The 24,979-nt window shown below is 44.9% G+C and overlaps 1 protein-coding gene across 2 annotated transcripts in view; it reads left to right on the top strand.

The window, feature by feature from the left end:
• The window catches only part of CCDC3 (coiled-coil domain containing 3), an 83,827-nt gene extending 59,428 nt beyond the window's left edge, over window positions 1–24,399 (top strand). For both annotated transcript variants that reach the window (XM_019717470.2, XM_074324973.1), the window contains exon 3: window positions 22,194–24,399. In XM_019717470.2, coding sequence (XP_019573029.2) covers window positions 22,194–22,469 — 276 coding nt within the window. In that variant the 3' untranslated portion in view covers window positions 22,470–24,399. The remainder of the gene's footprint in view (window positions 1–22,193) is intronic.
• Window positions 24,400–24,979: the final 580 nt, after the last annotated feature.

The raw sequence follows: 24,979 nt of genomic DNA on the forward strand, positions 1-24,979 counted from the left end.
CTCCTTCCCACCTCCCTGCTTCCTGATGGAGACCCACTGGTCTGACCTAGGTTTGTTGCTCCCTAGTTGAGCTCTCCTGGGACCATGTGTTTTATTCAGATCATCTCTGCCTCCCAAACCTGGCTTCTCCCCTGAACAGTTTGGGTGGCTCCCTCTCTTTCAGTACACAGAAGCTTCTAGAACTTCAGGCTAACTCCGTCCTCTACACCTGTACTCAGTATTACCTGAGAGCTTCTCACCACGGTCACACCTGGTTCTCACTTTCCACAACTGCAAGTCTTCCTTGAAGACTTCTCTAACCACTGTCTCTACATTGTCCTCCATTCTTCTCCACAGTCTCCCACACTCTTGAGACCCCAGTTGACCGTGTGTTTTGGAGTCTCACACACATACATATACACACACAGGATGTGAGAGCAAAGTAGGACTTTCAGCCCGGATACTGCAGTTTGAAAGCTTGGGTCCGCACAATGACATTCAGAAGACGATGTCAGAGATTTGTAGAGATCCCCAGAAAGGCAGTGTATTGAGAGAAGAAAAATGGGTATTAACCCAGGCCCCTTGTGGAAGTCACACCTGGCTGTTTCATTTAGCTTATTCTCAGAATCATCAGGGTTTAGATATTCTTAGACTGAGTGAAACGTGACAGATTGGCTGCCATAGCAACACAGTTATAAATTCCATTTTGGCAACAAATTTTCATTTTGGAAGGTATTCTAGGATTTCTACTTCAACCCACAGGCATAGGATTTCCTAAAACATAACAGAAGACTATATAACAAGCACATTTCTGCTCAAAAGGCTTTGCAACCTCCCAGTGTAATGCTTTTTGTGTCTTAAGCCACACTGCATGGCAAGGTGGTTTAAAGACAGGATGGGAAATATGAAATGTCCAGCTCTTTCGCTTCTTGACAGCTTTCTTGGAAATTGGGAAGGGCTCTAAAAACTCAGAGCACCATCTAGAAGTTTGCATAGCCAGCTAATGATACCCGACAATTAAAGCAGAAACGGAGGCTGTGACGATTCCATAGCATCCGAAACCAGTCTCCTTCAAGGCAAGAAACTGAGCTCACAAATGAAAGCCACACCAGACCTGGTGTTTCTACAGTCTCTCAAAGGGAGGACACTGCACTGTGTCCCGGTTCCACTGCAAAGGGCAGTCCTTCCAGGGGGATGTGTGCATTGCTGAGTTCAGGTCCTTTATTAACGATTGCAAAGATACATGTGGCAGAGGAAGTTGTGTCCACAGACTGTGTGCTCAGACTTGTAAAGCTTAACAGATGAACACTTATTGAGTTCCAGCAAGTTCCACACATACAGAGAGGGTGGTGAGCGATGGAGGCCAGGGGGCAGATACACATGTGGCCTTCAAAGAGCTTATCGTCAAGCGCAGAGGTGAAGACAAGCCTGTACATGACCGTGATGTGTGCCCCAAAGGTAAATATCTATGTACCTTCTAACAAAACAGAATTGGTTTTAATGCTTGCCCATGCAAGACAAATGCAAAACGGGAGGCTCCAAGCGCCATGGGAGTCCCGAGGGGATGGACTCCATGCAGTCCAGGGATCCAGGGCAACCTTGGTGAAGGTGGCATCAGATTGGCCCTGGAGAGGGGCTGTTTAAGGATTGGGGGTGGGAACTGTGCCAAGTGGAGGAAGCATCTGAAACAAAGACTCAGAATTGATGCTTGGGTATGTTCAGGGAACAGTGAGACTAGTGCAGGGTGCCTATAATACAGTGCTTGTGCAATAGCAATGAGATCACATCAGGAAGCAAAGGGAGGACCCTCTCCTGGGGCTCTGGCTGCCTTTGAAGGTTTCTGAGCAGAGAAATGACATAATGCAAGTGTGTGCCGGCATGTGTTCCCCAAGCAGGGGACATCCCCTGGAGAGTCCTTTCCTTTCTAGAAGATTAAAGTTGCAGACAGGGGCCATGGGATGTCTGGAGAAGGCCATTTCAATCTGGTTTCGTCTACTCAGTTTCTTTCCTGTGTTCTGACATTTTCAAAGCCTCCAGATGGTCTCCTTTCCCTGACTGACTTTTAAAAATAAGTGATTTATTCTTCCAACCTGGCAAGGGTTGTCTTTCTTATCTCACTCCCCAAAGGGGGAGGAAAAGAAAGGACATCATACGTTTGTCTGTTGAACATTTGGCAAGTATCAGAACAGGGCATGTTTTCCAAACTCTGGGCTCCCCTTCTAGGCTGTAAACTGGTGTTCAGTGAGTCTTCCTTTTATAAACACCCTACTATGAGCTGTGATATCTAAGTGGGCATTTTCTGCCAGACTCAGCCAAGGGAAGAGGGGAGAAACAGAAACTTGTTGGGGTTCAGAAAACAGAGAACCAGACTCTTACTTTCTACCACCTCCTGGGATAATGTGCATTTTGGGTTCCCACAGAAGGCAGAGTGTGGAGGGTGGGTGAAAGCGGATGTTGTAGATAGAAGGAGTGATGGAGAGGGGGGATGCTGGGAAGGGAACAGCAGGTCAGGACAGTCTCAGACAGAGCGCGTCACTTAGCAGCATATGGCATGGCCTTCCAGGCCCCAGGTCCCTGACAAGCCTCATATTCTGTCTTCATAGCCACCCAGCAGTTAAAGATTGGTGGCCCCATTTTGTGGGGGCTGAATAGGCTCCTTGAGATTTGGTCAACTGCTCATGCCCATGTAGTGGGTAAAGAGGTGCCAGGTTGTTACCCAGAGCTGTGGTTTCAAACTATCTCCTGACGGAGAAGCCTGGAGGAGGAGGGAGGCTGGATGTGGGGCCTGGCCAGGAAGAGGTGTTGGATCCTAAGTCCTGGAAGGGAGACCCAGGATGCCATCAGAGTGGGGCCCACTAAGGAGCCCGTGCAGAGTGGTCATGCTGCAGGCTTTCTTCAAAAACATGGCAGAATGCAGAGAACCATCTGGAGAAGTAGGTGTCCGTTTGTAAGGGCAGAAATGGAAGCCATGAAAGGAGTCGGGGTGGGGTGGAAACACACAGGGAGTCCAAAGGTAAGGCCTGAGACGGACAGTGGTGATAGCTGCACGACAGTGCGAATGTGCTGAATGCCACCAAACTGTGCACATAAAAATGGTTCAAATGGTTAGTTTTCTGTTCAGTGTATTCTATCACAATTTTAAAAAATCATTAAAAACAAATAAGGCCTGGCTTTTCCACTGGTCAGTGAAGTCTATCAGTGAGCAGGGCTTCCTGGCTTCAAATTCAATCTGAGGGCCCTGTTGGGGCAAATGGGGGGCCAGCTGCCCGCCCTGGGCTTTGGGCTGACCTCACAGCAGACGTACCCAGCCTTGGGGACAGGATCGTGGCACAGAGGTGTCTCTGGCCACAGAGGATGTATAAAATTTATGAGTCGAAAGGTCACTTTCTCAGGAACCAGAGTGGAATTTGATGTTCATTGGCTGTGAGTTTTTAAAAGCTGGGCCTACTGTCCTTCCTCACTTAAAGTTGCCTCCTTAATTCATTTTCAATTGAATGTCCAGACTGCTCGCAAGTGGGATTATGGAAGGGGATGAAAAGGCAGTCATCTGGAATGGCGGTTTTAAGTTTTATTCTTTGGTAACGAAAACCATTGGGTAACCCAAACCACAAATAGCACCAATTGTGGTTTGCCCAGGTCGTTCTCCAGAGTAGACGGAGGGGGTTTTTCTGTGGGGAGAATGCCGTGTGTGCTGTCGGGGGTAAAGAAGGGCTGAGAGAGGCAAGCTAAGGCCCGCAACACCAACACTGGAGCTACTGCAAATGAAATCTCCTGATTGGAAGTCCTCAGCAGTCTATCACAGAGCTTAAGAGCATGGGGGTGGTGACCTTTTAAGACAGATGGCTGATTTTAAGTCCAAAGTCCATGGCATACATGGGGCCACAGGCAAGTTATTTCTCAGCTCTCTGAGCTTCATTTGTAAAACCTCCAAAATGGGGAACATAGTACAACCTACCATGTGGCTTGAATGTCAGACTGTAAGAAGAGGAAGTGTCTAAAGTGCGTAGTATAGAGCCTGCCACATAGTGAATGCTCAGTTGCAGTAGTTGTTGTTCCCTCTCCAGCGCCACAATATAGTGAAGATTAGGGGGTCTTGACTACCCTGGGTAAATGACTAGCCCTCCCCACAACTGTGAACCAGCTCTGATCCCAGTGGGTCCACTTTGGACGCCCCCAGGCCGTCGGCATACTTAGCAACCGCTCCTTTGTGAGGCGAAACCTGGATTCCGCTCATGCCTGGGCTGCAAGTCACTGCCAGTCCCTGGTCAAGCACCCCCTCTTCCCCAAGCTTGGCTTTTCTTACCTAAAATGGCATCTGCAGAGTCCCTGTGGTTTCTGCAGGGCCAGGACATAGGTCGGTACAGCACATCTCCCTGGGGGCCGAGTGCTGTCGCCACTGCAGCGGGCTCTGTGGGACAACTTTGCACTCAGCACCCACTGAAGGAACCGCCTGGCCCTGTGGCACCCAGGTGTATGCGAGAGAAGTGCCACCCCAGGGCTGATCATCCCGTCAAAGAGAATGACTTTGAAACGATTTACTAATTTCTAATGGCACAGCAAACAGACATGAATATATGTATTATCCATATAAAAATGGAAGCATTACAAATACAAGCACAGCTCCTGCATGCTCAGTCTCAGGCCCCTCCCCAGAGGCGACTGTGCTGACAGGAAAATCCTTCTAGCTCTGACCCAAGCTTTATATACATACATCAGTACGTGGACTTAAAAATTGTTTCGTGGACTTTTTTTTTGGGGGGGGGTGCATAAATGATATGCTATATGAATGGTTGTAACACTTGGCGGTTTTCTTTTTTTTTTTTTTTACTTGATAAAGTATATAGGAGATCTTTCCCCTCATCTTTTAATTCTGCATAGTCTTTCATAGGGTGAACGAGCTGTAGTTTATTTAGCTGGATTCCTTATTGCCGGGCATGAAAGCTGTCCTTCCTTTTTGAGTCTTACAAACAATTCTGCAGTGACCATTCTTGTTTGTCCACATTAGGAACATCTGTGCATATTTTCCTAGATGAGTAATGAGAAGAGCGGAAAATACAGCTTTTATAGGTTAAGTGAAGAATGAAACATAAAATTTTATGGCTTTATTCCCTGACTAGGAATAAGACTGATATAGAATCAAGAATATATTTAAGAAAAAGAAATGGGCAGGGAAATGGATCAGAACAACACATATAATATATAATATATATAATACTTCAAGCTTATTTTTAAAATTATATAATAATCAAATATTAGTCTATAGTTTTTTTTATTTTTATAGAATCCTTCTGGGTTTTAAAAATTTGGCCAAAATTTTTTGAAAAAGAGGAATATCCCATCACCTATTAAAACTAATTTAATAAAAAGCCACCTGGGATTGGTACACTAACTCACAGCTAAACCAGATGAAGTAGGTCCAGTCAGACTTCAGTATAACTCAGAAGATTCGGGAGGGAGGTAATGTAATCTGGGCGGAAGGGAGGGGTATTTAATAAAATGTGGGGGAATAATTGACTTACTATTTGGAAAAAACTTATATACTTACACCATATTTCCAAATAAATTCTACTAAATTAAAGAAGTAAATATGAAAAATTAAACCTTAAATCAGTATAATACTTTTAGAAAACAATTTGGTAACATAAAGCAAAACTCTTAGAAATGTTTATTACTTCTAATAATCTGATCATCTCACTTCCAAGTGTCAACCCTAAAGAAATAATCCTGATAAGGAAAACTGTGATATCTTATTTTCTTTAACATTATTTAAAATTGTACATTTAGAAACAGCCTGGGTGCCCACCAAATGGAGTATAGCTAAGTAAATTAAAGAAAAATCTTATAATGAAATAATTGCAGCCAGTACAATAATGAAATTCTTGGATTATAAGGTTTTTATGAGATGTAAGCTTAAAATAGCAAAACTGAAAATGCAGGGTGTTTATAGGCAGTTTAAAACAGTAAAAAAAGAAATGATGGTTGTCTTTCAGTGAATGAAATGGGTGACTTTTTATTTTTTCTAGTTTTTTGGTAGTTTCCAATTTTTAAAATAACTAGCATATGCTAGTTTTATAATTCATTATTTCATTCAACAGTGACACTTTTGAGCACTTACTGTATTTCAGGCACTGTATTATGTGGTAAGGCGATAGCAGTAACAATGAGATAAAGTACCTGTTTTACGGTATAGTGGAAGAAAGACAACCGTTAATAAGTAAGCCTGATGATGCAATTAGGAACACAAGCAGGGTACTGAGGTAGTCATAAGGGGAAGCCACTCACAGGTAGGTAAGGAAAGGAGATGCCACAGGAAACAGAAGGATGAGAATGAATCTGCCATGCAGTCATCGAATAGCATCCCAGAAAAATGGAACAGCAACTTGTTGATGAGGTGGCTAAGAGTAATGTAGGTTGTTTGTATATTGGAACAATTAAGGCATATTTAAAACTTCTTCTCACAGCTAATATCCATTTTTCATTTGTCGCCGAGTGTGGTCATAACCTTGTGTGCTGGCAAGGATTCTATAATCTAATGCCTTTCACATGTAAATTTTGCCCTGACCATGTCATTGAAAGTTTCAAGTTTGCAAGGACTTGTGCCAGAGACCAAGCCAGAAAGGACAGCCTTTGCAAGTTGGCAGAAACACATCACTATGCTTTAGTCTCCATTTGTCATCTGTTGTTTAAAGGTTTTTCAACAGTATTTTTACTTAATAAAATATTGACTGAGAATTGATTCTGGGACATGATGTTATTGACAGAGCCCAGGAGTATGTATGAATAACAGTCAACATTTAGTGGCTTTAAGGCTCCAAAGGACTTTGCATATTCTGAACAATATTATCAGTATCTTTATGAAAGAAGGGAAACAGCTGCTTAGCCAGCAAGTGGCAGAGCCAGGTTTGAAGCAGGGTCCCACTGAATCCCACCCCCAGCTCTCCACTCTGAGAGACAGCTCCAATTTTTTGTTTATTGGAGTTACATTGGTTAATAAAATTATATAAGTTTCAAGTGTACAATTCAATAATACGTCATATGTATATTGCATTGTGTGCTCAGCATGCTCACCACCCAAAGTCAAGTCTCTGTCCATCACCTTATATTTGACCCCTCTAATCCTTCTCATCCTCCCCCACCCTTTCTCCCCTCTGGTAACCACCATACTGTTATCTATGTCTATGAATTCGTTTGTGTTGTTTGTTCATGTGTTGCTTTCAGTTTTCTATCCCACATGTGAGTGAAATCATATGGTTTTTGTCTTTTTCTGTCTGACTTATTTTGCTTAGCATGATAATCTCAAAACCCATCCATGTTGTCACAAATGGCAGTATTTCATCTTTTTTATGGTGGAGTAATGTTCCATTGTGCATATATACCACATCTTCTTTATCTAGTCATCCATCCAGCTTTTATAGGTTAAGTGAAGAATGAAACTTTGGTTGTTTCCATGTCTTGGCCATCATAAATGAAGCTGCAGTGAACATGGGAGCACACATGTCTTTATGGATAAATGTTTTCAGATTTTCTGGGTTGATACCCTGGAGAGGGATTGCTGGGTCATATGGTAATTCTATTTGTATTTTTTGAGGAACCTCCACACTGCCTTCCATAACAGCTGCACCAGTCTGCATTCCCACCAACCAACAGTGTATGAGGGTTCCTTTTTCTCCACAGCCTCTCCAACACTTGTTATTGCTTGTCTTATTGATGATAGCCATTCTGACTGGGGTGAGGTGAAACCTCATTGTGGTTTTGATTTCCATTTCCCTAATAGTGAAGTTGAGCAGTTTTTCATATATCTGTTGGCCGTTTGTATGTCTTCTTAAGAGAAGTGTCTGTTCAGGTCCTTTGCCCATTTTTTAATTGGATTGTTTGGTTTTTTGTTGTTGAGTTATATGAGTTCTTTATATATTTTGGATATTAGCCCCTTATCAGAGGTTATTTATTGCAAATATCTTCTCTCATTAGGTTAGTTTCTTTTGCTGTGCAGAAGCATTTTAGTTTGATATAGTCCGGTTTATTTTTTCTTTTACTTCTCTTGCCTTTGTGGTCAAGTTCACAAAAGCCTCTTTGGAGCTTTAAGTTTAGTACCTGTTTTCTTCTTTATATTTTATTGTTTCAGGTCTTATATTTAAGTCTTTAATCCATTTTGAGTTTATTTTTGTATGGGGTGTCAAAAAGCAGTCTAGTGTCGTTCTTTTGCCTATACAGGGCCACTGTCTTGACTCAGTAGCAGAAAAGCCAGTGTCTGGGTTTGAAAAACTCAGAATTTCAGCTGAGTCAGGCCCTGGATGTAGCCACTGGACAACTCATCAGTCCCTGGGAAGTAAATAGGAGTATGCTCACAGCTCATAAATCTCTGTCACATTCCCCAGTAGGGCGGGTGGCAGGAGCCCTTTGGGGTTTTCAGCCAGTAGTGATGGTGCCAGGAAAACACACCCGCCACCAGGAGGAAAAGTAGCGCCTGGTCCTTAACTGCCCTTTGCAGGAGAAGGGCTGGAGTCTGAACCCCACATACTTTGGAACACATGACTGTGAACGGCCCCAGTGAAATGGACATCAGATCAGAGAGGGGTCAGGCTGACAGTGCTGTCGGGGAGAGAGCAGGGGCGGAGCAGGCCAGCCTTGGTTCTGGGCCAGTTTCTCCTCCAGGCTTCCCCTCCTCGGTGGACTCAGTGTTCCATGGTCCAGCCTTCCCGCTCAGCAGCCTCACTGGCTGTGCACTGAGATCAGAGAAGACTGCCTTGAGATTTCCCTGGACCGAGTTCAGAGGTCCACAGCGCCAGGTAGAAGCTTCCACTTGGCTAATGACTACTGTTCCCTGGGGCAGCAGCAGTGACCTGAGGCATGGAGCTTAAAGAGGCAGTCAGTGGCTCAGCACACCTCCCTCAGCAGTGGTTGGCTGGTTGGCACACTCAGAGGCAGGAATGAACTTGGCCTCCAACCCCAACAGTAGCACATCTGTCAACTACTGGGTTTGGGGTAGGAGGCTCCTTTATCAGCCTTTTCATTTTTCCTTTCCCATAGCCTGAGATACCCTGCAGGCTGAGCACACACATACCAGATGCCAGTGGTCAGATCTTCACAAAACCCTGAGATTCCACTGACCACATAGAACCCCCATCCCTCCCACGGGAATTCCCACATCAGCAAGTCTGTAGCAGGCCTGATTCCTGCCTGCTGTTTTCATGGGAGGGTCTCCCAGTCCTAGCTGTAACTGTCCAGCTGGGACTGAGATGCCCAAGGGGGCTTTGAGCAATCTTCAGAGGCATCAGGAGTTGGAACGTGTCTGTCAGAGCCTGTGAATGCGGCTCAGAGAGGACCACGACTCAGCAGTCACTAACTCAAGAGGTGGGAGGATGTGGACTAGTGGAGGGGCCATCTACTGTGATGCTGATTTTCTGGTGGGAATTTCTGAGAACCTAAAAAAATAAAACATCCTCCTTCCCACTTTATTGGGGAGGAGGGGATCTTTTGTCCACTGCAAAATGGGAAGTGCTGAGCACTGAATGAGAGCTGCCAGGGGACCGTGTACCCAAGGTTCTGTGTTTCAGTATTGCCTCCCCTCAGTAGGTCTAGAAAAGCAATGGGGTTGGAATCCAGCATTCCATGGCCTTGCATTCACTTGCCAGTCTTTACATCATAGCCAATGGGAAAGGATGTTTGCAAAACTCCTTGGGGAGCTACAGATTCACCCACAAGAAGCTTAGAACCTAGACTGAAATGTCACAGAATGGGACAAGTTCAGTTTCCGTCAGTGAGGTTCATGTGCATACAGTACAATAGAGAGAGAACAGCTGGATGCAATGAGAAACTCATTCATTTTACAGACGAGTGGTGATCAAAATATTATCTTGAAAATTATCTATTTTAAAAGTTACTAGTCTCCTAGACTCATTACGCCATTTTCAACCACAACAGGAAAAGATTTTGTAATGGACATTGAAAAAAAATCCCCAGGGAGAATGCAGCAAGCTGCTCAGCGCTGAATGCACTGGCCAGGGGTCTGGGTGACTCTGAGACTGAGATGATCAAACTGTCTGCACGCTCGTAGTCAACTCCTGTTGTCTGTTGGAGGGCTCTGCCATCATCAAATGAGGTTCGGGGTAAAATGCGGTTACAGAGGGTAGTTCACGCAGGACTCATGTACACAGCTGGTATGTTAATGAGTGTTACATCAAAGAGGGAGACACAATACACAGCATTTCTGAACTGGGACCAACAAAACCCTTTTATTGCCATCTTATGAGATGAGAGCTATGGAGACCCCACTTTAGGTGACACTCTGCAGTGGATTTCTCTGAAGATATGGATTTATGTCTCTGTAACTGAAGTTAACCAATAAACTTCCATTCCACGGTGGCGGGTAGTGACGCAAGGCAGCACCGTCTTTCCTACTTGCTTTTAATCGCGGTCAGTTCAGGATTTAAGTTTTGGCCATCTAAGGTCCTGTCCCTTTCCTCCCTGCTTTCTGGAGGCCACTTCTGAAGTGTGATCCCATCTCCTAAATGTACCTGTTTTCTATAATCTGGCATCTCCTCTCTAAAATTCGCTGTCTCTTCTCATCTCCACCATCACCGGCACATTTTGTGGGATTTGGTTTTGGGAAATACAAACTAACCCAGTCATCGTGACGCAGGGCGAGTTGGAGGAAAGGAGACTACACTAATGTCAGCAACCTTTACAGCCAACATCAGTTCCTGATCTCCCCAGAATGGGAGTCAACACTGACTTTCTTCTGGGGAAGCAGGACTTCACAAAGAGCATGCTGCACCCAGCACTCACTTTTCCAAGTAGCTCCTGCTTCTCCGTTTGTGGCCCCTTTTGAAGTCATTGAATTTGTTTGTTTCCACCTGCATCCCTCCCTTCATTTATTAAGTGCCTCCTGTCTGCTGGGTGCTTGGTACAAAGATGAAAAGACAGAGCCCTTGTACTTGAGGGGCTTATAGTGTAGGAGAGAGTGAGACTTGCCAACAGTTGGAACATGATGCATTAAACCTGACGCTGGAATCAAGGGAATGGTCAACACGGTTCTGCTTGGAGGACTCAGGGAAGGCCTCAGAGGAGGCGACTCTTGACCTGAGATTTGGAGCACAAGTAGAATTTCATGACTTGGGTAAATGCATGAGGAGTATGGGTCGGTGGAGATTTTCAAAGCAGAAGGAATTAACTACACATGCAAAGGTGCAGCCATTTGAGAGAGCTTAGTGTGGTCAGGGAGGAGCAAACTGATGGGGAAAGCCGAAACTCAGGACAAATAATAGTAATGAAAGCTCCACTTCTTGTTTACTCTATGCCAGGTGCTATGTCAAGTGCATCAGGTATATTATCTGATTTACTCTTCAAAGCAGACCTCTGGCGGAGGCATGTTTCTCCCCACTGTATAAATGAGGAGACAGAGCCAAGGCAGCTTCAGTGACTTAATACGTTGCGTACGGGCGGGGTTTAAATCCCTCATACCCCTCTGTTCCGGCAGGTTTTTCAAAGAAACTACTTTAAAATGCACTCTTCTCTTTAAAGCATAAATGCTTCTATGTCATTTATTATTTTTCTATGGAATTTTTTAGGATTTACTCACCTATGATGTTAGTAATCCCTCCTGGTGTGATACTGCAGAAAGCAGCTTCCTTTGTTATTAACAAAACACAAATAATTCAATAAAATGTGCAAAGTAAAAAGAGTCAACAGTAAAAACGAGAATTCTCGTTATCCGTCCTTAACGCATGGCTCAGAAAAAAACAAAGATTCTCATGATCTGTACGCAACGTGTTAAGCAAGAACCCACTGTCAGATACTGGGGGAGCCAGGATAGAATTGCATGGCCCGATTCCTAACGGTTTTGCCCATGGTCCCACCCCAGATGCTAGACAGCCTCCTGGTTGCCTGGGCCAAGTGGTGGGAGGGGCGCTGTGAAGCCAGTGCTGCCCGGGGGGTGGGGGGGGGCAGTCCTGGCCCCGCTCCCTCCGGACTTCCCGCCTACCCCAGGCCTGCTCTCCCATTCTCATGCCCCTCACCTTCCCACCACAGCTGGTCTGAGACACTTGCTTTCCCTTCTGCATGGCCCCTGGCACAGCAAAAGAACTCTCTTGATGTCATGCAGGGTGTAACGTAGGGTCTCTGGTCCCGCTCCCCACATAAGAACACAGGACATGGTGAGGTCAAAAAGGAACACCCACGGAGCCATAGGTAGGGGAATCATATCACTGTATTCTCGCTGGTGGCATCCGCCTCTCTAGAATCCACAATCCACAATCCGCCCTTGCTAGCCCCCATTTTCTGCTAGCATAGCCACGGCCGTTATATTAGTGGCCAATGGCTCACTGGTTAACAGCTGACGGCCAACTAGCCACAGCTGATGGCCATCCAATCACAGTTAATAGCCATTTACTACCTGAGCCAGCACCTTTCCACGTGAGGCCCAGAGCCTGGAAACTGCACTCCTGGCTCTGTCCCCACACTTGACTTTTGGTGGAGCAGAGAACCAGCTACCAAGTCAAACACAGTCATAGGAATTTCTCCAGAGAGTCCTAAGAAGAGCCATCCTTTTGTCACTGCTGCATTAGGGAAGCTTCTTTGGTCGCTCTGGGTGTCATCCAGCCTGTTCGTGTCCAGTCAGTCAGGACACCATTCTGCACTGACTTCATTCTGCTGCCCACCTCCTCACACATCTGTCTCTAAGGGTTTGGAAACAATGGTGGAACCGAGAGCTGTAGAGCACTTGGGCTGAGGCCCGCGCGCTGACCACCAACCCCCCACGGGTCCCTAAATCACACAGAGTGGAGGAATCCTGGCCTCTGCCCTCAGCTGGGTCAGGAAACAGGTGCAGTATAAACACTTCTGAACTGACAAGCTGCGTGAGCAGAGGAATCCCCGATCGCCACACTGCTGTTGTGAGGAGTACACATTTGTAGGTTCTAGAAAGCTTATCTTTCCAGTGTCGCTGGGGAAGCATGTTAGAAACAGTTGGCTCATCATTCTGGAAAGAGCTAATTGTTCATTTCCGTGTGGAGGGTTGGAGTTGGCAGCAGTATGTGCAGATGCAGTCAAAAGGGCCCTTGCTGAGAACCTGAGCTAAGACATGGCCGCCCAAGCGCTAATCACAAACCAGTGTTTCCAAAGTGTGCAAAAGGTGAGGTATGGCCAGTGAGGGTCCCAGGGTACTTTTCCTATTGCTTTGCCCTCCCTTCATTACTTGGCTGTCACCGTTTCCCTCCGAACTCATCCAGTTGTCAGCTGTTACCTTTGCTTTTCCATTTGCCTTGAGCACCTCTTAAGATTAAGGTCTGGGAATTCTTTCCTGTAAAGTGCTAGGCAGTAAGTATTTCAGGCCTTTTGCATCAGCCTGTCACAACCACTCAAACTCTGCCCCTGTGGCATGGAAGTAGCCATAGACAATGTGTAAACAAATGAACATGGTGGTGCTCCAATAAAACTTTATTTGCAAAAGCAGGTGGTGGGCCGGATTTGGCCATAGTTGCCTGACCCCTGCTTTAGATTTTGTTTTTTTCCTTTTCTGTTTTGAATCCCAAGAATAGGAACAAAATGTTAAAAAGGCAAGCTGTTTGTGTCGTTGCTTTTGGACTCGCATTGCCTCATTTTTAACATTTCAGAAAATCCACTTTGTCTTGTCTTTACAGATGGTTATTTAAATTGAAAGCAGCTGTGAAGGCAAGAATCCTCTCAGTGAGCATTTAAAGTAGTAAACTTTAATACACTTTTTGTTTAGCTACCATGTTTCCCCGAAAATAAGACCTAGCCGGACCATCAGCTCTAATGCATCTTTTGGAACAAAAATTAATATAAGACCCGGTATTATATTATATTATATTATACCCAGTATTATATTAAAATAAATATTATATTATATAAATATATTATATTATATTGTATTATATTATATTATAAATATTATATTATTTTAATATAAGACCGGGTCTTATATTAATTTTTGCACCAAAAGATGTATTAGAGCTCATGGTCTGGCTAGGTCTTATTTTCAGGGAAACACAGTAGATATAGAGATTACTGGCATACTGCAGAATAATTCAGGAAAATTTTCTGCACCCTACAGTCCCAGGCATGGAATAATAAATGCTTCTTGCTGGAATGAGTGAACATATGGAAGCCGAAACTGTTTAGTGATTCTCTATGGTATGTGCTTATGGTATCTGGATTCCATATGGTTTAGAGGTGAGTCTATATAGTAACACATAGTAGACTTTACCTTTCATGATCTTGATTGTGGAAGCTTCCCACAGCACCTGAGCTTCCTGGGGAGACCAGGGAACACACAGGAAGGTTTTAGGTAAAGGCACAGGGTTGACACTCTCCACAGGTTTGTCCTGTCACTGAGACATGTGACCCCCATCCCTCCGAAAGACCACACTACGATCACTCAGCCTCACAGATACAAGCGTCCTCCCCCATCGGCTCGTGGTGAGAAGGAGAGAGGAGGACTGACAGCAGGGCCCCAGTCTTGCAGTCTGTGCTGGCCCGGCACAGCCACCTGACTCGGCCTCCCCCAGCTTCCAGCTCAATGGAAGTGTATGAACGGAAGTCTGGAAAATGGTCATGATAAAATGTCAACGGGAAAACAGTAGAACAGAAAATCTAATAACGGTATGATCCCAACTGTTTAAAATACTTACCTATTTATCTATACCCATAGACACAATCCTAGGAAGAAATATGTCAAAATGCCCACTGTGCCTATCTCTCTGCAACAGAAGTAGATGACTTTAATTGTCCTTTTTCTGTCCCATAATTCTAGTTTTTCCATAATAAACATGTCTGGCTTTTCCAGTTTTAAAATGGCTTAATTTAAAAAGATAAAGAATGGGTATGCCAGTCTGCCTTTTGTCTCATTGCATATAAAACAGCAGGCTCCCCTGTGACAATCTTTTCATCCAATCTGCAGCAAGCCCCTCTTCGGCCATGTGGAGCTTGCCAGAGAAAAAGAATCCTGCCCTGGGGATGCTCAGACATCTGCTGGGCAAGTGCGTTCTCCTCCTTAGCAGTCAGAACTCGTGTAACTTGGGCCTGAGGCAGGGGCTGCATGTGGTTCTCCTTCAAAGAAAATGGCACACTACTTGTTTCAGCTTGGCCTGGCTTTTCTGCCTCCTCAGCTTACCAAAAAAATACCACAAAGCTAAATGAACAAGTGGTATGTCTTGACCTTTTATAAATATATCTTTTTAAAGCCGTTTTCTAAAGATACTTATGTTCTTTGGAGAGTATTCCAGAGAAGGGACAGTTTCTTAGAGGAGCACACATATTTGAAAGCACAGCTCTTGTGTAGAAATTTTTTTTCTTTCTTTCTTTCTTTCTTTCTTTCTTTCTTTCTTTCTTTCTTTCTTTCTTTCTTTCTTTCTTTCTTTAAGTTTACTGAGGTGATAATGGATAGTAAAATTATGTAGGTTTCAGGTGTACACTTCTGTAATACATCATCTATATATCACATTGTGTGTTCACCACACACAGTCGGTTCTCCTTTCATCACAATATATTTGACACCCTTTACCCTCATCTACCACCCCCCTCCCCACTCACCCTCTGGTAACCACTGAACTTTTGTCTGTATCTATGAATTTTTGTTTATTTGTTTGTCTTATTCCTTTGTTGCTTTCACTTTTATATCCCACATATCAGTGAAATCATATGGTTCTCGACTTTTTCTGTGTGACATTTTTGCTTAGCATAATAATCTCAAGGTCCATCCATGTTGTCGCAAATGGCACGATTTAATCTTTTCTTATGGCAGAGTAGTATTGCATTGTATAATATATAATATATATATATATATATATATATATATATATATATATATATATATCACATCTTCTTTATCCAATCATCTATTGAAGGACACTTTGGTTTCTTGGCCACTGTAAATAAAGCTGCAATGAACACTGGGAAATTCCTGCTTTTTTTCTGATAAAGAAAAGGAATTTCATTTTGAGGTGATGGCCAGGATTCAGGAGGCCTCCTTGAGGTACTATTGGCAGTGGCTTCATTATTATATGGGGTTAGCCTCTATTCCTAGGGTCAAGGGTCTCCCTTCTTGGAGACACTCCCCACTTTTCCACTGAGATGCAGATCTTGTCCTTGGTTAGGGGTCCTTGAGTCAAAGCTGTGCTGCTGCTGACATTGGACAAGTTACACTGAGTCCCTCTGTGTCTTTCTGCTGCTATTCCAACCCTACCCATGTCAAAGAGAGACTGTGAGGATCACAAATGAAATATTCACTAAGGAACTCATCATATCATCCATCCCATCTTATTATTAGCCGCCCCCCCCACCCCCACACACACACACTCCAGGTGTTCCCTGGTTCCATGGTGGTTTCTTCAGGCCATCATTAAGGTGCTGTTCCTCTGCCTTTAGCCTCTCTCGATTGGGGACCAGCGGTCCCCTTGGTCTAAGGGATGCTTCTGAACAGCATTGATGGATTAGAAATGATCACTGAAGTCCCACCAAGAGTACAGACATTGTCGCAGCCCACTCTTTGCTCTTATCATCTTAAAATACTGCTTTTGAAGAGCGTCACCAAACATGACAGCCTTCTCTTCAATGCGATGTTCCAGCATACGGTCCTTTCAAACTGAACAAATAGCCATGAAAAAACCCAGTCCTCTTGTTTTAATAGACTTTGCTGGGATTCTTGCATCCTGTTCTTGATGAAGAATCTACTATAATTCTTAGAAAGGCAGTGATTTAATGAGAGTAGCTACCAAGTGCATAGCCTAGAACTTGGCTGTATTGAACCCTCAGTTACATAGACAATATTTGGTCATATAAATAAATATAAATACAATTGACCCCTGAACAACATGGGTTTGAATTATGTGGGTCCTCTTATATGCTGATTTTAAAAAAGTTATTACCTGTACTATTTGTGTTCCATGAGTGGGAGTCCACAAATGCAGAGGGCCAACTGTATGCATTGATCTATATCATTTTATAGAGGGGACTTGAGCATTTTTGGATTTTGGTATCAGCAGGCGTCCTAGAACCAATACCCCATAGATACTAGGGACAACTAAGTTTTAGGGGAATCAAAAGTTATATGCAGATTTTCAACTGCACACATATCAGCACCTGTAGCCCCCCGTGATGTTCAAGGGTCCACTGCAGTGAGTCCTCCAGTCTCCGGTGCCCACCTTCTCTTCTCGGGTGCTCATTTTGGCCAGAAGAGGGCAGTGTTGTGCGCATTGTCTTGCCCAGAACAGTGGTGGCCCCAGAAGACCAAAGCTCTTTATTAAATGACAGGTATTTTTGGAAAAGGTCACGTGACTCAGATTTTTGTGTTGTATGCCTAAAATGACCAGGGCAACAAGTCTACAAAGACCAAGGCAGAGGAGGCTTTCAGGAGTTAGCACGTGACCGTAAGGGCACTCTGGAGACGCGGGAGCAGGAAACGTGGACAGCTGGAGACCCTGTGGAAAGTGTCATGGAGTGGGACCCACAGAATGGTTCTAGGATTCCCAGACAGAGGTCGGGGAGACAGTCCTCCAGGAAGAAAGAAGAAGAGCGTGGCAGAGGCCTGCATACATTCCTGAAAGAGAAGCCAGGACGGCTAAGAGTCAGGTTGCTTTGGGCCTAAAGTGTTTGAACAGAAGGTTGAAAAATAAGATTGGAGATTAGGCCAGGTCCAATCACTAAGGCTACGGGTTTTAGAAGATCCCATAATAATGACTAACATGTAGTGAACATTTACTGTATACCAGGTTGTCTTAGTCCATTTGGGCTGCCAGGGCAAAATTCCACAAACTGTCTTATAAACAACAGAATTGATTTTCTCACAGTGCTAGAGGCCGGAAGTCTGAGCTCAGGGTGCCAGCATGGTTGGGTAAGGGCTTTCCTCCAGGTCTCAGACTTCTCATCTTCAAGAGTGATGTTTCTAAAGTAAGGTTTGAGCTGCACGTTGCCTCTACTTAGAAACGTCTGTGGATCCCTACAACATACACTGTAATGGGGTGACATAGTGAAACTGCCTTGCTTTCAAGTCTTGCCTCTCCCACTGAGGAACAGATGACCTTGGCAAGCCTGCTAAGCTCAGGGTAGTGGGATCTGGGCTGCACCTGCCGGAACCCCCTTAGGACTAAAGGAGTCGTCCCCCAGCTTCTTGGCATGCTGTCAACCCTCCGCTGAGTCTTTCTCCAGACACTGGCCCTGACTTGAGAGCTGTCCATCCCCAGGGGCACCCACATCCAAGGACTGGTATGAAAGCCAGGACTCGGAATCTCTCTGAAGGGCCCTCCCAGCCTCAGAGCGCCCCTGAGGTAGGCTGCAGTCTTTGCTGATACTGCATGGCAGTCCAGCTTCTCCCTCAGCCTAGTCCTGCTCGCCCCTCTGCTTCCCTTCCCTCCCTCAGGTGTTGAACCCAGAAGCACTCTCAAAACAACAACAACAACAACAACAAAACCAACCTCATCTCAGTCGGCTTTCCAGAGAACCAACCTGTAATATTCAGTGTCCTGTGTGCAGTGGAAGAATCATGGTACCCATCTTACAGGGTTGTTTCAAGGATTTAATGATTTTTACTTGTAAAATGCTCAGAACCATACCCTGTGCTGGTGTCTGAATGTTTGTGTCCCTCCAAAATCCATTTGTTAAAATCCTAATGCCCAGTGTGATGGGATTAGGAGGTGGGGCCTCTGGGGTGATTAGGTCCTGAGGGCTGAATCCTCACGAATGGGATTGAGATCTGGATAAAAGAGACCCCAGAGAGCTCCCTCCCCTTCTGCCAGATGGGAGACAGATGGGAGGTGAGATTTAAAAAAAAAATAATAAAGGTAATACTAGCATATAGTTCAAAATTTAGAAAATACAGAAGGGTACGTAGTGAAAATAAATCTTCTCACCCTTGTCCCCTCTGCTCCCTGGTCACAGTCATCCTTCCCAGTTTTTTTATATATTCTTCCAAGACAGTATATGCATATTTCAACCTAGATAAACATGGAATCTACATTTTTACACTCTCGTATCTCACCTTGCTTCACCTTGATTTCACACTAACAACCTGACTTAGATATTGCTACAGTGCCATTTAGATGAAACTGCCCAGTTCTTTTAAAGATGGCAGATGTCTTCACTATGAGAATTTACTATAATTTATTGAACCAAACCTGTCTTGATGAGCATTTTTAGATTGTTTTCAATCTTTCCCCCCTAGCTTTATTGAGAGATAACTGGCATATAACCTTGTATAAGTTTAAGGTATACAGTGTGTTGATTTGATTCATTTATCTACTGCAAAGTGATTACCACCACAGTGTTAGCTAACACTTCCATCATGTCACTTAATTACCATTTCTTTTTTAGCAGTGAGAACATTTATGATTTACTCTTAGAAATGTCCAAGTATACACTACAATATTGTTAACTATAGTCACCATGTTATACATCAGATCCCCAGGACTTTTCATCTTATAACTCAAAGTTTGTAACTTTGACCAACATTTCCCCATTTCTCCCACGTCCTGGCAACCATTATTCTACTCCGTTTACTGAGTTTGGCTTTTTTAGATTGTACATATAAATGAGACAGTACTTGTCTTTCTCTGTAAGAGTTATTTCATTAGCATAATGCCCTCAAGCTCCATCCATGTTGTTGCATCTCAAACGACAGGATTTCCTTCTTTCTCATGGTTGAATAACAATCCATTGTCCATATATTCCACATCTCCTTTATCCATTCTTCTGTTGACAGACACTAAGGTTGTTTCCATAGCTTGGCTATGCAATGAATGTGGAAATGCAATATCTCTTTGAGATCCTGTTTTCTTTTCTTTTGGATAAATACCCAGGAGTGGGATTGCTGGGTCTTATAGTAGTTCTATTTTTAATTTTTTGAGGACCCTTCATACTATTTTCCACAGTGGCGGCACCAATTTACACTCCCACCAACAGTACATGAGGGTTCCCTTTTCTCCACGTCCTCATCAACACTTGTTATCTCTTGTCTTTTTGATAATGGCCATTCTGACAGGTGTGAGGTGATAATTCACTGTGGTTTTGATTTGCATTTCCCTAATAAGTAGTGATGTTGAGCATCTTTTTGTGTAGCTGTTGGCTTTTCATATTTCTTCTTTGGAGAAATGTTTATTCAGGTTTTGTCCATTTGTTAATTGGGTTATTTGGGGGGTTTTGCTATTGAGTTGTCGGAGTTCTTTTTATAGGTTTTAAATATTAATGCCTTATCAGATATACAGCTTACAAATATCTTTTTCTATTCCATACATTGTCTTGTCACTTGTTGATGGTTTCCTTTGCTGTGCAGCTTTTAAGTTTGATGTAATCCAAATGCTGATTTTTTTCTTCTATTGCCAAGTCCAAAAAATCATCACCATGACTGAATGTCTAGGAGCTTACTGCTCCTAGGAGTTTTATGGTTTCAGGTCTTACATTCAAATCTTCAATCCATTTTGAACTGATTTTTATGTATGGTGTATAATAGTGGTCCTGTTTCATTCTTTTGCATGTGGTTGGCCAGTTATCCAACACCAGTTATTGAAGAGATGCTCCTTTCCCCATTGTATATTCTTGGCTCCTTTATCATAAATAATTTGACCTTACGTGCATGGGTTTATTTCTGAACTTTCTCTTCTGTTCCATTGATCTGTGTCTTTGTTTTTATGCCCACGACCTGGAGCAAGGCCAAGGCCGAGTTGGGTCTTTGGAGTGTATTGCAGTAGGCCTCCAGACGTGTATTTCAATTAGAAGCCCCATCAGGGTGATGCTTTAAGATAAGCAAATAGGCCTCTTCACAGAAAGACAGGATGTTTTTCAGTCTGTTTCCTCGGTGCTGGGCCCTCGTGTGGGTGTGTCCATGTGTGCCAGCCTTTAAGACCTGTTTCTTGGTTTAGTAGAGCCTTGTGGACACAAGCCCTGATGGCTTCCTTTGGGTCTTCATCTCTCAGGTCCAGGCCTTAAAGGTTGGGAGTCCCCAGCATGTGGTTCAAACCCTTCATTCCTCAGGAAGAAGCTGGGAGTATGCGTTCCCTCCCGCTTGTGGGTCATCACACCAGGGAATTTATGGCAAGCGTATGTCTTGGCCTCTTTCCCATTTCGATGTGGGTTTTTTTTTTCTCATTTGCCTCACGTGTCGGACTCACTCATCTAGTTATTGGGTTTCTTGCATAGGAAACTGTTCTGTATGTAGCTGTAGATTTGGTGTGTCTGTGAAAGGAGGTAAATTCAGGAATCTCCCATCACCTTCTTGCACCCTGACCCTGTCTCTCATCTTTTTGATGACAGCCATTCTGATAGTTGTGAGGTGTTACCTCACCGTGGTTTTCATTTGCATGTCCCTAATGACTAGTGATATCACATATATTTTTGTGTACCTGTTGGCTACCTGTGTGTTTCCTATAAGGTCCTGAGAGGGGCTGGAGCCAGTTCATGGACCACAAGCAGGGGATCGAGGTCTGTCTGATGTACGGGTGGGCGAGACTCCCCCTGGGTCCCTTGCTATGGCCGCTGGATCTCACAGTGCCATAAAGGCACTGTTGTTCATGGATGGATGCCAAGTTTTTGTTGGAGGGCAGGACAAAACCGAGGGAGGACTTAGGTCACCGTGATGCTAACATCCCTTTCAGTCTTGTCTCTATAACAATACCGTCATGTTTGTGCAGGTGGCAGTCTGCATGTGTGGGAGTATTTCTATGAGAAAAAGCCCCAGAGAGACTAGATCAAAGGGTCGATGAAACTTTCATTTTGATAGATATGATCTATTACTCTTTACAGCAGTTTACACTCCACCTACAGTAGAGGAGAATGCCTGTCTCCCCACATCCCGACGGGTCATTTTACTGACCTGTGAAACGTTGCAATCCATTGGGGCTCTAGTTTGTATTTATCTTACTAGGAGTCAGGCTGAGCTTTTCCTATGTGTAAGAGAGATTTACTTTATATCTCCTGTGAACTACCCATATTCTTTGTGCAGTTTTCTGTCCCAGGTTTTGGTTCTATATTTCTTGATTCACTGGAGCTCTTTCCTTTTAGACAGGAGTGATATATTTAGAATATCTTTTGAAATCATCCAAGGAACCCAACTAGAGAAAGCACAAGAGGGGCTGCGTGTCTGTTTGAGGTCGGGGGTCACGCACAGGGTGAAAGTGATGAGCGCTCATGAGGGGCGTCTGTGTCGCTGAGCAGCGCGCAGGGACGCTCACCTGGCCAGTTTTGTGAACCTCACCTACCTCTGTCCGCAGCTCATGTGCTCCTCGGTGCAGAAGGCCCTGTTTGAGGAGGAGGACCATGTCAAGAAGCTGCAGCGGAAGGTGGCCACCCTCGAGAAGCGGAACAGGCAGCTCCGCGATCGCGTGAAGAAGGTCAAAAGGTCGCTGCGGCAGGCGCGGAAAAACGGCCGCCACCTGGAACTGGTGAACCAGAAGCTCAGTGAGAAGCTGGCGGCCACAGCAGGAGCCGTCCCGCACATCAACGCCCTGGGGCGGGAGCCCGCAGGCAGCACCTACCTGCGGGGGTAGCGGGCACCCCAGGGCACCTCACCCTGCACCGCAGGGGTGCGTTGCCGCTCCCCTGGGAAGGGCAAGTGGGGGCGTAGTTGGACATGCCATAGTTCACGTCTTGTCAAAGATATTTTTCCTATGCGTTTGGTGGTAGCGTCTGGCTGGTTTGAAGGGTCCCTGCTGTCCCCTCCTGGCCTGGTCCACACAGCGCTCGGAGCCCAGAGGCAGCAGCATCCCGGAGGGCCTGTCCTCAGCTTCCGGGGTGGCCTGCAAAGTGCACAGACTGGGCAAAGAACACCTTAGACCAGGGGTGTCCAAACTTTTTTCAACGTTTTTCACCAAGCGCCACATGCGGTAAAATACACAAGCAGCCGGGCCACTCACTCGAGGTGAAGTATGTATTGCCTCACCTGGTTTATTTAAGTAAACTAAATATATTTTTGGAATTTGCTGCAGGCCAATTAACAATGGATTGCGGGCTGCAGTTGGCCGCAGTTTGGACACCCCTGCCTTAGACTCCAGCTGTAAGACGCCTTGATCTCAAAAGGGGGGCAGTGTGGCCTCAGCTCGTGCTCTGGAACAACTTGCTAGTTGGGAGAAGTGATCTGAACCAAGTCACGCAACCTTCGGGGTCTTGTTTTCCAGACCTTTGGAAGGAGGATGGTGGCCTTGCAAAGCCACCAAGGACGCCTGTCAGTAAACATGCGCAGGGTGTCCCTACTCTGGCCCGCATTACCTCACAGCTGAGGCATATTAGGACTTAATGAGCTCATCACAGGTAAGGGAATTGAGTTGGGGGGCAGGTCATTCAAAAGATAAATTACACCTGATTTCCAGCACCAGCTCCCCAGAGCTGAACGTGATACCCACGGTCACTGTAATCAAGTGGGGCATGGCCTTTATGGGCCCATCCTAATTCATCACACCATGGTCCTAAGTTGGAAAACCCCGAGCAATATCTCAGCCATTGCTAAATTCTAACTTCTTGTTTGGCAAGTCACGTATTGCAACTTTTCCAAATTCAAGGTGAGCTGCCCCAGTACGCCGTGGACTTCTGTTCTTTAAAGACACCTCCTTACCAATTGGGATCAGGGACCTTACCTCATTCCTATGTAGGCTCCCAAACAGCTTGTTCTAGCTGTTCCACTCTCCGCTGCTTTCCATTTTATGCAAATGCTTTCCCCCACGAGGACTGACCTTGCCCTAGGGTAATGTTTGCATATCTGCCCACGTGTCAGGAACGCACCTGTATGCAAGCAAAACACCTGTATGCAAGCAAAACATTTCCTCTGCTTTGAAAAGAAACCTTTAAAGACAGCACTACAAGTAAAGAGTGGAGTATTCACTATACCTGACACTTGAGCTCTTGACTTAGGCACATTGGATCAAGTCCCAGTTGTATTATTAAGTCGGTTGAGTGCCCATCTCTTGGTTATCTTCTGCTGATGGAATTAAGTTTCCCTCCCCTGCTATTTCATATAGAAGCTTCTGGCCCCTCCCTAGGGGATCTGCCGACCATAGACCACCCAAGACACTGCAGGGCCTGAGTATGCTGCCTTTGCCATAGGAAATGGCAGTTACTGTCAGATTTCCATTCCACTGGCAGCCAGTGTGGGGGCTGAACCTTGCGTCACTTGCGTGTCAGTGGCCTCAGGGGAGAACTCTATGGCCGGGACTGGATGACATTGGACCTTTTTGCTCAAGGGCACTTCATTTTCCCACTTCTGCCACCACTTTATTCGCTGTATGTGGGGTACAGTAGTAGAAAGTGCCTCTTCTAGTTTATTCTTCCTGGGACATTTCCTTAGAGCAGTTTTGCTTCTACCCAAGGGAATGACAAGCCTAAGGGTGATTTACAGCCAGTGTTTGAAGAATTGTGGAAGCTCGGTCTCTACAGATGCCTTATGTTCTGCCTTTTCAATAAATATGAGCAATATTTCAGCCACAACAGTAAAGCGATGCATTTCTTTGGGGTCAGGGGGATTTCAAGATTTCCAGCTTTGGCCTGGAAAAGCAATTTAGATCCTGTGGGGAAAGCGTGTGTGGGCAACACCTGCGCCATTGAGGACACTGAGCTCAAGTCTCCCTCTGCCTTCCCGCTGGGATGTGGCCTAACCCTGTCTCTCCCAGCATTCCCAAGAAACCTTTTCAAGGCGTCTGCAGAAAAGCAGTCATCCTGGCCTTCTCCTGAGGGGCAAGCAGCTTCATTAATCAATGTCTTCAAACATACACTCGAATCTGTGGCCAAAGGGAATGCCCCGGGTCCCTATTATCTGCTGTGCTGTCATCTTACCATAGCCCTTACCACCTGCTTATTGTCCTAGTGGGAATTTTTTATGCAGGAAAACTGCAATTATAAATGCTCACCGGAACGTGTGACACGTTAGCCAACCTGTTCGAGCACTACTTCTGAATGCAGGCCATTGTTTCGTTCCACTTTGTGCTTCCAGGAGGTCAAGTGACTTATCCAAAGCCACATAATAAGCAAGAGGCAGATACAATCTACACTCTCAGTACAGTCCCCAGGA

The sequence above is a fragment of the Rhinolophus sinicus genome, linkage group LG02 (assembly GCF_036562045.2).
Source record: "Rhinolophus sinicus isolate RSC01 linkage group LG02, ASM3656204v1, whole genome shotgun sequence".
Lineage (NCBI taxonomy): Eukaryota > Metazoa > Chordata > Mammalia > Chiroptera > Rhinolophidae > Rhinolophus > Rhinolophus sinicus.